General features: G+C 42.3%; 1 protein-coding gene across 12 annotated transcripts in view; it reads right to left on the bottom strand.

The window, feature by feature from the left end:
- The window catches only part of RYR3 (ryanodine receptor 3), a 570,442-nt gene that overhangs the window by 252,328 nt on the left and 305,118 nt on the right, over positions 1-12,996 (bottom strand). For all 12 annotated transcript variants that reach the window (XM_055088336.1, XM_055088341.1, XM_055088340.1 and 9 more), the window contains 4 exons: positions 7,857-8,025; positions 6,373-6,508; positions 4,144-4,239; positions 2,542-2,660 (listed from right to left, as the gene is read on the bottom strand). In XM_055088336.1, the coding sequence (XP_054944311.1) occupies positions 2,542-2,660; positions 4,144-4,239; positions 6,373-6,508; positions 7,857-8,025 (520 nt within the window). The remainder of the gene's footprint in view (positions 1-2,541; positions 2,661-4,143; positions 4,240-6,372; positions 6,509-7,856; positions 8,026-12,996) is intronic.

The following is a 12,996-nucleotide window of genomic DNA, read 5'->3' as shown; positions in this document are numbered from 1 at the left end:
GTTTACAAGGTCCCTGCTGTAAAGGAACTTAGTCTCTGAGAGAAGTATACATGTAATATAATTATAAGAAAAGGCAGAGTGAAAACAGCATGTGAGATTGTGTACAGTTGTACAAGGATTGAGGAGAGGAGATCATGTCCAGCTGGGATTCAGAGAAAGCTTCATGGAGGGGGTGGCATCTGAACTAAGTTTTGAAGACAGATACAGTTGTGATGGTTTCTGGAAAAGCAGAAAGTGAGGAGATGCTGACGGGTCAGCATGAGCCTTGTCACTGTGGCTCATCACTCATCACTGTGAGGGGTAGAGTACACTCAGAAAATGGGGCATGGGTAGCACATCCCACTCCTGTCCCTTTCACTCCAAAGACTGCGCTCTCTCCCTCTAACTTTTTTTTTTTTTTTTCCCGTGGCGGAGCACAGGCTCCGGACGCGCAGGCTCAGCGGCCACGGTTCACGGGCCCAGCTGCTCCGCGGCACGTGGGATCCTCCCGGACTGGGGCACGAACCCGCGTTCCCTGCATCGGCAGGCGGACTCTCAACCAGTGCGCCAGCAGGGAAGCCCTCCCTCTAACATTTTGACCTAAATTTGATCATGCTTTAGATGAGTGGCAATGCTTTCCACAGCAAGGCTAGAACTGAGAACTAAAATATTGCCTGCCTTATCAGTAAACAAAGGATGTCACAGCCATCAGCTGTCATATTACAGCTGCCCCTACGGTGAGCCCTGAGGGAACTCAGGAAAGAAACAAAGAATGCCTCCCCATTCTAAACATGTGATTAGAGGTGGCATGGTACAGTAAGGGGTTTCTCAAACCCACCACATCTACAGACCTTTAACAAAAAATGTCATGACCCTGAAGACCACCTTCGTGGACCCACAGGGGCCCTCAAATTCCAGTCTGAGAAACACTGACTTATCATACGAAATCACATTACCTCAACTTTGACATCATTGCCAAAATTTCTCAGACAGTGCCCTGGCTCTGGAAGATTAAAGACTCCTCTGCTAGTGCACTCAGGTAACATTATCAGACCAGGCATTGCTTTCTAGCAAAGCCCTGCAGCTTCCTAGGCCTCAGTTTTCTCAACAGTGGAATGGGCAGAACAGTAATCAACTTTCCGCCAAGCAACAATCCATTAAAGGCTTTGTGGCTTTTGGCTGAAAGAAGCCATTGCAAAGCTGGTTATTTACTAAGTGTGTTCTGTGGTGTGATCGTAAAGCAGCCCTGGGAGCAATGAAACGAGGGCAGCTTTCCTGTCTAAGGGCTCCTCTTGACATGTGCCCATAGCTCATGGCTCAGGCCACAGGTTACTCGGGTGCTTATCAATTACCCTCATTACACTTTGCAGACGGGAAGGAACATGTCGGAACGTAGCGAAGCTGGGCTGAAGCAGGAGCCTCATGCCTGCTTTTGATTTATCACATTTGGGAAAGCAATTACAGACCCCATATATTTCTTTTTGTTCTTTGCCAGGCAATTTCACAGATGCTAAGGACCACAGCTTTTTTTTTTTTGTTTCCTAAGGATGATACATATCATCCAAGCAGTGCTACGGAGGCTTGTTCTCCTGGACCGCCCGAGACGTGTCTCTGATGTGCAGTGTCCCCAACTGATGGCGAGCAGAGACGGCCGGTGACCAAGCTGGGTTCTCTCCACTCCACATGAGCCCAGCGGCCGTCCCTCACATCCAGTTATGCCATCTGCTCTTAAAATGCACCCCCTCAGCCTTGGAGTACCTGCCTGCTCGCTAACAAGTCATCACAGCAACCCCCATAGATGGGGGCAGATGTCGAAGGGTCAGGATAAGATATATTTTATTAGACTTTCCCGAGATCATTGTGTCTTAGAGATATAATGCCATAAAAATGGAGATGTTAGAACTTTAAGAGACCTCAGGAAAACTTGATATAGCATTCCACCTTCATAAGTGAGCTGGCGATGGCTCCATTTTACAGCTGAAATGACTGGGGCGCAAGGTCACACACCTGTTTTGTATCAGAGGGAGAGCCCCACAGCTTGCCCCCTCTGGCTTGTTCATGCAGATCCATTTACTTCATCTGGTTTGACTCATGGCAAGTCTGATTTCATTTAAGAACATGCCACGTTGCCAAGACTTTCTACGTTATTCTAAATCTGATTTCTGTACAGCTTCTTTATAAAGCTTGGTATTCGCTGTTTCACTACTAAAGCTCTTAGACCCGAGGGTGGGCGCGAATCCTGCAGCTGGCCGTGTATGGGGCTGAGCATCACACACACGGCCAGCTGTGGCTTAAGGGGTAATGATGAGCCAGGCTTGGGAAGCTGGTGGAAACTGAGGGGACCACCCAAGATCCAGCGTGACTGGCTCGGAGTGTGCTCCTAGGGAGGAAGGGTCTTTCAGGACCTCAGTTTCCAAAGGTAGTATTATTATTATTATTTTAAATCAAAGCCAAGAAAGACAGTAGTCAACATCCTCTCAGTAACACAGAACACTTATTAAGCGGCAGAAAGGGAAAAGCCAGGTAAAGCCAATCACTGTTTGGGGTTCTTTCTATACCCACCTTGTGATTTCGCCCGTGCTTATCCAAAAGGGAAATGATTGACTTGATGTGGCCTTCTGCTATCAGGTTTAAGGCTTCTGGGCTTTCAATCAGGATGCAGTGCAAAACTTCCAAGATACCTACACAAATACCACAAAAACCATTTGGACATTAAATAACCTGCAGAACTGACTGTAATTAGAAACCTGAGGGTGAAAGGACCATCCCGAGTGCACAGAGTATCATCATTTCTTTGAGTCTATTCAATACTTCCAGCCAGAAGAAAAATGCAGCCACCTCAGATGGCTCACTTCAGGAGCCTCTGGGGCCAACCAGTCTGTAATTCAGAAGTGAGTTTATTCATTACTAACCCTATCTCCCTCTTCCTGGACAAAGATAGGATCCTTCTGTGTCAAAATATAGAGAAGCAGCTTTAAAATAGAATTCTTAATTTGATCAAACCAAGCAATACTTAATTGAAAGACAGATAGAAAATGGGATACTTAGTTTACTATAAATTCTAAAGGTCATTCCAGTAATTTAGAAAATAGTCTCAGTGTTCCTTGAATAAGAATTTTTCTAGGAATCATCCCAGAATTTTTATTTTAGATGCACTGGTATGTCAGTAAACTATAAGCTCACAGATAAAGCCTATTTGGCTTTGTCCCCTTTCCTGGGCACACTGGATGGTTTTCTGTATTAAGTGAAGGTTGAAGAAAAACTAACAGGTGCCCTTGCAGCCTAGCACCTACAGGGTTAACACCGGGCTGGAAATGCATGGGAAGTAGTTGGCCAATATCTTTATTGGTTCTATTGAGAAGATTCCTCTTGATTCTGTTTCTTTCACGGTTTTCATAAATTACCCTAAAATGTAGTCTGGCTCATGGGTGGAGGCACTGAAGAAAACAGAGGCTTTGGAAGAAGACATATGTAGGTGGATGGTCCTGGAGGAGCCTTGCCTTGGCCTGTCCAAGCTCCTGCCATCTCTAGATGATGAAAAGAACATTAAAACCCTTTTAGTTTCCCAGATGGGGGCCCACACCTTTCACGTTCTCTTATCTCTGAGGAAGCAAACTGCAGAGCCTCAGGGCATGGTCACTTACCAACGATGACCACTCTTCTTGGCTCAAACTCTGTGGGAGTCACCAAGAAGGGCTCTAGATAGGATGTTAAGGGTGATTCAGGGGGTATGAGGATTATCATTTCTCTAAGTTCTTGGTCATCCTTCAGACCTGCTTCTAACCAAAGAATTGAGAGCACTACGTCCAGACAGGGTTTAGAAACCCAGAGAATAACAGTCGAAGTAGCAGTTAGAAGGGGACCAGCACCCTGGGGTGGGGAGAGGGCGAGTCAAGAACCCAGAGGGTGGAGATGAAGGCACAAAGTGAAAAATGAAGCAGAAAAGGAAAGATATTTGAAGCATGGGTTAAAGTTGTTCAATAAAGTTATAAGAGTGCCAGGAAAATTTAGGACTTTATATTTCATTTCGTTGAAGTAATTATTGAGGATTGCTTGCAATCCAGTGGAAAAAAGAATTGTTCAGAGATTCAACTTTGTTTTCTTTTTTTTAACAGAAATTTAAAAACCCCACCTTCTCCAGTTATGTTTCCTGTCAAATCTTACCTGAGGAAGATTCTAGTCTGTCCAATTTGCTGATTAGCCAATCAAGGTTATTGGAGAATTGAGCGCAGTTGTTTCTGTTTCCACGAATGAGAGCAGCTGTGAACAAGAACACATTTGATCATGTAGGTTAAAGGGCACAGTGATGGGCCTGAGAACTTGGGGTGCTGTTCAATACTCCACTTGCTTAGCAGCTAAAAAGAATAGAGTAATACTCTTCCCCTCACAAGCCCTTTGATACAATCCTGTTTCTACATTTTGGAGAGTAAAAAATCTACCATTCACTCAAATATTTCCAGAGATTCTACTCTGTACCAGGCATCTGTCTACTTGCTGGGAATAAAGCAGTGGGAATGTGACAACAGATTCCCTGCCTTCGTGAAACAGGAGAGAGAGACAATATATACACAAATTAATAAAATTACTTCAGATAGTGATAAGCAAGAAAATAATATCTGCTTGGTTACTGGCTTAAAAATTCAATTTCCTCTAACGTTTTCTTAAATCTAGCTAGAGACCTGCTATTCTTCAGTGCTAAAGGAAGGCGTCCAAATGAACACAACTGAAAAGGCTGGTTAAACTAATAGGCAAGTAATAACAAAACATGAAACTCTAAAATATCTAAAACACATCAGTACATGACAGTGGTTCCCAAAGTGTATCCCTGGAGAGGAATGTCAGTATCACCTGAGAACTTGTTAAAAACAAGTAGATCTGGCCTTATCCCAGATCTACTGAACCACAAACTCTGGGGATGGGGCCCAACATCTGTGTTTTAACCAGCCCTCCAGCTTATTCTGATGCTTGTTCATTATCTGAGGACCACTGGTAGGTGATACTGTAAAGGGAGAGAGAGAGAATATGCTGTCATTAGATTTCCACCTATCTAGACCAAGTAACCTTCCCTCCATAGGCCTGTACTGTAGATGCAACTCTGGAATAAGTCCATGTAAGTTGATTGGCCCCCAAGTAGCCTGTTCTTCATGCTGTTGGCTTTCAAAGACTGTGGGTTTGACAGATGTTTGTAAGGTATTTGGATAAGGAAATGTCTTCCTCAGGACCTCTGCTTTGTACCTACACGGTCACTGGAGGGCAGAATTCAGTGTGAGCTCCTATCCCACTTTTCGGGTTGGCCCCAGCAAGGGATTAACCTCGAGGCTCTGGGGTCAGGCTGTCTGGGCTCAAAACAGTTCCATCACTTACAACATGTGTGACCTTGGATAAGTTATGAGCATTTCTGAGCATCTGTTTCTTCATCAATAAATTGGTAATAGTACCTACACCTCACAGCGTTGCTCTGTGGATCAAAAAGAGATATTCTACTGCCTGGCATACAGAACTCAACAAATGTTAGCTATTATTGTAATAATTATTACTGAGTTCGAGCCACATCACTACAAAATGTTAGAGTTGGAAGAGACTCTATGAGGTCCCTAAATAAAGTGGCAATCTAATCAGCCTGACCCTTGACATGAAGAATGAGTCTAAACTGACTTCTCTGGCCTCCCCTCTGGCCTGCTCAGCTTTCCATGGACTTCCTCTCAATGGGACATTTACATCACAGCAAAGTACTAAAATGCTGCCATGTTACCAAGGCTGAGACATTACTGGTGGCCACCTTCTTGCAGAGGCTGATGCTGTCTTCCTCCTGTAGCCTGGCAGCCTGGGCCCATGTGATGGCATCAGTTACAGCAGGCACTGGAAGGTCACCATACACTCACAGTTGTGAAAAGAAAGGCTGGATGCCGGAACATCCCTACTCTTTGCCTTTTTCTTTCCACCAAAATGAAATAAGGAACAGGCCAAAGCAGCAGGAATCATGACTGCTCAACAGGTGGACAGTGAAAGGGCACACAGTTGAAGAGGGTAAACATCCTCAAACTGCAGGTGTCAAAGGTCTAGAACTGGAGGGTACCTGAAACATATTTTTGTCTTGCTCCCTCATTTTAAAGATGAAGAATTGAGGTTCGAGGAGTGTGACTGTTAAGGGTTTCACAGGTAGTTTTGGCAAAACTGATCACTATTTGCTTCTACTTGCTGACATCTTGCTGTCAGTTTGGAAAGTACGATAAGCTACCAGTTAACAGAGTGAATGGCTGGCTTAGAATCAAATGATTTAACAAAAGCTTCTGAAGAATGAGGCTGGATGACAGTCTTAGCTTGTCCCATGTTAATACCTACAGACCACCCTTGGCCACCTTCCCAGTGAGAGGGCTCTGTGTATGTACTTACCCAGCAATTTGTAGAGGAGGTTCAGAATTTCTTTCCAGGCCATCCCACTCTCCTCCCTGGCAATCCCTGTGAAGTGTGCTATGCTATTGTAGATATTTAAGCGATCAATGCAGTTTAACACAAGGGCCAACATTCCCTGTGAAGGTGAGTTGGGCAAAAAGTAAAAAATACTTGATTAAGATCATGGGATCCCTTTTGTTCTTCCCTCTCCAATATCATTCACCTTTTAAAGCTGATAATGCTAATATGCAAAAAGACCTTCATGGTGCCAGTTTGGATGTTGTTTTTACCTCCCCAAAACAAAACATGCATTTTTATGCTTCAGAGACCTAAATAGCATCCATTTGGGGAGTATCAGCAGTCTCCTCTGACGAGTTTGCTCCCCACGTGTTTAACTCAATCCAAGGACATACTGAGGAAGGGGGAGCGTGAATGAGTCTCACAGAAGCCTGCCCTGTGTCAGGTGTGAAATGATTCTGACTCACCCAGAAACAGCCCTGGATATAGGACCTATTTTTCTCTTAGATGCACAAGACATCTCCCCATCCCCTTGAAAAGAGGTGGAATTTAGAGACAGTAAGACTAAAAGAGGATTTTAAACTACTTTTCAGCTAATTTACAATACTATGCCACCCAGTAAAAATATCGGTGCCCAGCTGTTCTTAAAGAGCAGGAGGGAGGTGTTAAATGTAGTTTCAGCAGACTTATAAGGCAAACAGAATGTTCCCCCAGCCAAAGTCTGCTCACATTAGAAAGCTGGGTAGGGACGGGTCTACTTCCCACGCCATCAACTTTGGAAACACCCAAGGGACGAGCCCTGTCCCCAGGAATGGGGGGGCTGCAGGAATATGACCATGGCCTTCAAATTAGTGCCAAATCATCACGTCCAAGTTCAGAAAAGGCATGTGACTTGTCTAAGGACACACACAGCCAGGGATGGAGCCAGAACTAGGGCCAGCATCCCTAGAGCCCCAAGTTAGTATTTCCCCTATATCCGGGCCCCATCCCAAGTGACTTAGATGCTCAAGTTCGATTTGAGACATAGCAGCATCTGTATCTCTCAAACCAGCTCCTCAGGCATTTCTGATGTGGTGGAACCTTGGCATCTGTATTTTTCCAACAAGTTTCCAAGGTAATTCTGACATCTTCCAAAATGTGGTGATCATAGCCAATGCCATACTCTCATAGCTGAGATTTATGGAAGATGAATTTTGGATACATAGGTGACACTGAGGCTTTAAATTAATCCGGTTTGAATGTGCCCACGTACAAGCATGACAATGTTCGCTGCTAATGTGATCAGGGGTGCCTACAGGGAAGGGCGGCTTCCAGTGAATCCTTTTCTTTCCAGCTTCCTCTCTCTCTTGTTCTCTGTCTCTTTCTTAAACACGTGCATGCATGGAGACAAAGCTAAATTGTAGCCATTGGGGGTACTTTAGCTCTGGACCCAAAGAGAATCTCAATTTCTAACGTTTTGGACTTACCTCTTCCTTGAAAAGATTCTGTCTGTTTTTGAGTGAGCGGAGCTTGTTCTGCTTGTCCTCATGCTGCAACCCCTCCTCCGGGGGCTGGAAGTAGGCAATCAAGTCGTGTAAGGTCTGCAGGACCTCTTCTATCGGCAGGGTGACAGGGGCTGCTGTGCGGCTGTTTCCACTAAAACCACAAATATGGACACGGCTCAGGCAGTGGGTCCCCAGCAGGGCTCTGACAAGTGTCCACTAGGTCCTGGCTCCTCCCTGCCTCACGCTGGGCACACGGACTGCTGCCTGGGCTAGTCGTTGTACAGATGACCACAAATTGTAGTTGCCGACAAACAGAGCAAAGGGAGAGAATTTCTGATTCAATTTTAAAGCCACTTCATAAATCAAGGGAAATGACCCTTGGCTGTCTGCCATCATTTTTCCTTTTTAAGTGGAAACACGTTTATAAATAATAAACTTATTAACCCATAGCTCTTTTAGACTATCACACGTTCTTGGAACAGGTTAAGCATTGGTCGGAAGGGGTTTCATCAGTAGGTCTCTTCCCCCATCTACATCTTTGTCTTCTGTCTCTCTCCATGCATCTTTGTGATACCTCTGCATGTGTTTTTCTCTTCATGTTAGTGTGTTTCCAGGCACCCCATGTGTTCTGTGTGTGTGCTTCCCCACCCCACTTGTTGATGTCTCCCTTGCTCTCTGTATCTGTCTCTCTCTCTTTCCTCTGTGTGCCCTGCCTCTGTTTATCTGCCTCTCCCCTAGTGTCCCATCTCTCAACATCCTTCCTCTCTGTCTCAGGATCCCCATCATCTCCCTCATTTTCTCTCTTGTGTTCCTCCCATCCTGTATGTGTGTCCGTCTGACTCCCTCTGTCATTATTTTCCAAACAAATCATATAATTAAATCCTTTCAACACAGAGAGACCACAAACCTCCACAGATGACAAAATGACCCTTCATTTTCCCATCTCCTTGAGAGGGGGACACCAGTGAGCCTTTCAGAGGCCAAGGCTAAGAAGAGGAAGGGGGAAATGGACCCAGCCCCCGTAGAACTGCATCTGTGGCCCCAGCAGAATGGGAACTGATTCCACGTGTAAATAACATCAGGGTTTTTCCTTGGTGGTCGATTTCTAATGAGCTGTCCTTTCATTTACAGCAGATTTGCTTATATATCAGTCTGGACACATGTTAAGAAAAGATTGTGATCTAGGCCTAAAGCAAAGGCTTACGAACAAGCCCTGAAAACACTCAGGTTACGAGGTAACAATAATTCCATTTTTGTATAAAAATGCCAAGTGCACATGATGAGAGATGAGTGAATTACAGGCAGGAGGTATTTCTCTGCAGTGTGTCCTCTGGCCCATGGCAGGTGCTCAGGAAGTGGTTATTAATGACTCTCTGGGACATTATTGGACACAGAGACAGTGAGGAAGATAATCCCATGTGGATATGAGGTGAAGGTTTGGGAACAAAAACCCAATCAGAAATGACTCCCCAATTCTATATTCAGTGAAGGATGAATTCATTTTCCTCAATATTTCTGGTCTAGTTGCAGAGTTTGTTTTTCTCTCTCCCTCTCTTTTTTTTTTCTTTTTAAATATTTTGCATTTACTAGAGATACTCATGCCAGTTAAGAGAAAAGTGTTTGTTTCTTCATGTGATAAGAAATGAGGATGAAAGAAGAGGTTTGTAGGCATTTCTGCAACTTGATGGGGCAGCACATTGCTACACAGAGGGTTGGAAAGCCCAGGGACTCAGGCCTAAAAAAGAATGAACTTCTGCCATTTACACCAATGTGGGTGGACCTTGAGAATATTATGCTGAGTGAAACAAGTCAGAGAGACAAAGACAAATATTGTATGATATCACTTATATATGAAATCTAAAAGATAATACAAATGAATGTATATGCAAAACAGACTCACAGATACAGAAAACAAACTTGTGGTTAACCATGGGGAAAGGGAAGTAGGGAGGAACAAAATAGGGGTGTGGGATTAACAGACAAACTATTATGTATAAAATACCTAAGCAAGAAGGATATATTGTATAGCACAGGGAAATATAGCCATTATCTTGTGATAACTTATAATGAAGTGTAATCTGCAAAAAAAAATTGAATCACTATACTGTACACCTGAAACTAATATAATATTGTAAACCAACTGTACTTCAATTGCAAAGAAAAGAAACACTTGGGGAAAACTGAAAAAAAAAAAGAAAAAAGGGAGATGTTTTATAATTATAAGAGTCAATTTTGGGGGAAGATATACCTATTATAAACATAAAGCACCCAACAACAGAGACCGAAATACGTGAAGCAAAAATTGACAGAATTGAGGGAGAAATAAACAATTCAACAATAATAGACTTCAATTACATTTTCAAGCAGGTAATGTAATAAGCTGTATAAATAGAGGATGAAACCACATCATTATCTCAAAGGACAAAAAGAATTTGACAAAATCTAACACTCATTCAAGATAAAAAGCTCTTACCAAACTAGGAAGAGAAGAGAACTTCCTCAACCTGATAAAGGGCATCTACAAAAACCCTGTAGTTAACATCATACTTAATGGTCAAAGGCCAAATGTTTTCCCACTAGTTCAGGAACAAGACAAGGATGTCTGTTCTCTCTGCTTTATTCCACATTGCAGTGGATGTTCCATCCAGTGCAATCATGCAAAATAAAATAAAATAGAAATAGAAATAAAGGGCATTCTTATTGGAAAGGAAAAAAAAACTTTTTATTCCCAGATGACATGATCCTGTATGTAGAAAATTCTAGAGAATCCACACCAAAAATTACCCCCGGTAGAATTAAAAATTTCATCTAAGTCATAGGATACATGACTGATCTCTAAACCAGGATTTATAGACACCAGCAGGGGACAATCTGAAATGAAATTAAGAAAACATTTCCATTTGTAGTTGCATCAAAAATAAATACTTAGGAATAAATTTTACAAAAGAAGTGAAAGATTTATACACTGAAAACTGTAATATCTTGCTGAAAGGAACCCAAGAAGAATAAATAAATGGACAGACATTCTATGTTTATGGATTGAATGATTAAGATAAAAATTTCCTGAAACTGATCTACAGAGCCAATGCAATATCTATCAAAATCCTAGCAGACTTTCTTACAGAAATTGACAAATTCACCCTAAAATTTATATGGGAATGCAAAGGACCTAGAAGAGACAAAATAATTTTGAGAAAAAGTACAAAATTGTAGGACTCACTCTACCTGATTTTAATACTTACTATAAAGCTACATTAAGGAAGACAGTGTTGTATTATCATATACATGTTTTAGCATGTGACATGAGTATACCTGTATGTGTGTATCTCTCTCTCTCTCTGTATATATATATGTATACACACATACACGTTCATGTATATACATACATATATACCTTTATGTGTACATATGTGTGTATGATTTATATATATATGTATATATATATATGTATAAAACACATACACAGAAATACTCTTCAGCAATAGAAAGGAACAGAACACCATTATGTATTGCAACAGGGATGAACCTCAAATATGTAATGCCAGGGCTTCCCTGGTGGCGCAGTGGTTGAGAGTCCGCCTGCCAGTGCAGGGGACACGGGTTCGTGCCCTGGTCCAGGAAGATCCCACATGCCGCGGAGCGGCTGGGCCCGTGAGCCATGGCCGCTGAGCCTGCGCGTCCGGAGCCTGTGCTCCACAACGGGAGAGGCCACAAAAGTGAGAGGCCCGCGTACCACAAAAAAAAAAAAAAAAAAAAATGTAATGCCAAATGAAAAGGCCAGATTCAAAAGATCATATATTGTGTGATTTATCAATTTAATGCATTAAAATGTGATAGAAATAGATGATTGGTTGCCTAAGGCTGGGGGTGGCAACTAGTATAAATTGCAAAGGGCATAAGAATCCTTTTGGGGTGATGAAAATGTTCTAAAACTGAATTGTGGCAATGGCTGTACAACTCCGTAAATTTATTAAAATTCACGGAGTTGTACACTTAAAAGGATGAATTTTATGATATGTAAATTATAACCCAACAAAGCTGTTTAAAAATAATTTTCCGATTGGCATGTAACTTGCACTGAATTTTTAAAAATAATAGCTTTATTGAAATATAATTCACATATCATACAGTCATCTATTTAAAGGGTACAATTTAATGGTTTAATGGTTTTTAGTATATTTACAGAGTTGTGCAACAATCACCTAAATCAACTTTAGAATTTTTCCTCAGCTTTCCCCCAAATCTCACACCCATTAGCAGTCACTCCTCTTTTCACCTGCTGCCACCCCAGCCCTAGGCAACCACAAATCTATATTCTGTCTCTACAGATTTGCCTCTTCTGGATACTTCATATAAATGCAATAATACAATATGTGTTCTTTTGTGACTGGCTTCTTTCACTGAGCATAATGTTTTTAAGGTTCATTTATGTTGTAGTGTATATCAGTACTTCATTCCTTTTTATGGACATATAATGTTCCATTGTATGGATATAGCACCTTTTATTTATGCATTCATCACCTGATAGATGTTTAGGTTGTTTCCACTTTTGGGCTATTATGAGTAATGCTGCTTTGAACATTTGTATACAAGTTTTTGTGTGTGCGTATGTTTCATATCTCTTGGGCGTATACCTAGGAATGAAATTGTTGAGTCATACAGTAACTCTATGCTTAACATTTTGAGGAATTCCCAGACTGTATTCCAAAGTGGCTGCAACATTTTACATTCCCACCAGCAGTGTATGAAGGTTCCAATTTCTCCACATCCTATCCCACACTTCTAATTGACAGTCTTTTTGATTATAGCCATCCTAGCGAGAATAAAGTGTTATATCACTGTGGTTCTGATTTGCATTTTTCTGATAGCTGATGGTATTGAACATCTTTTCATGTGCTTATTGGCCATTTACATATCTTCTTTGGAGAAATGTCTATTTAGATCCTTCACCCATTTTTAAATTGGTTCAATTTGTCTTCTTTTTTTTTTTTTTTTTTTTTTTTGCGGTACTCGGGCCTCTCACTGCTGTGGCCTCTCCCGTTGCGGAGCACAGGCTCCGGACGCGCAGGCTCAGCGGCCATGGCTCACGGGCCCAGCCACTCCGCGGCATGTGGGATCTTCC

Source organism: Physeter macrocephalus, chromosome 11 (genome assembly GCF_002837175.3).
Source record: "Physeter macrocephalus isolate SW-GA chromosome 11, ASM283717v5, whole genome shotgun sequence".
In the NCBI taxonomy this organism is placed as follows: domain Eukaryota; kingdom Metazoa; phylum Chordata; class Mammalia; order Artiodactyla; family Physeteridae; genus Physeter; species Physeter macrocephalus.
This window is presented reverse-complemented; position numbering and strand designations above follow the sequence as displayed.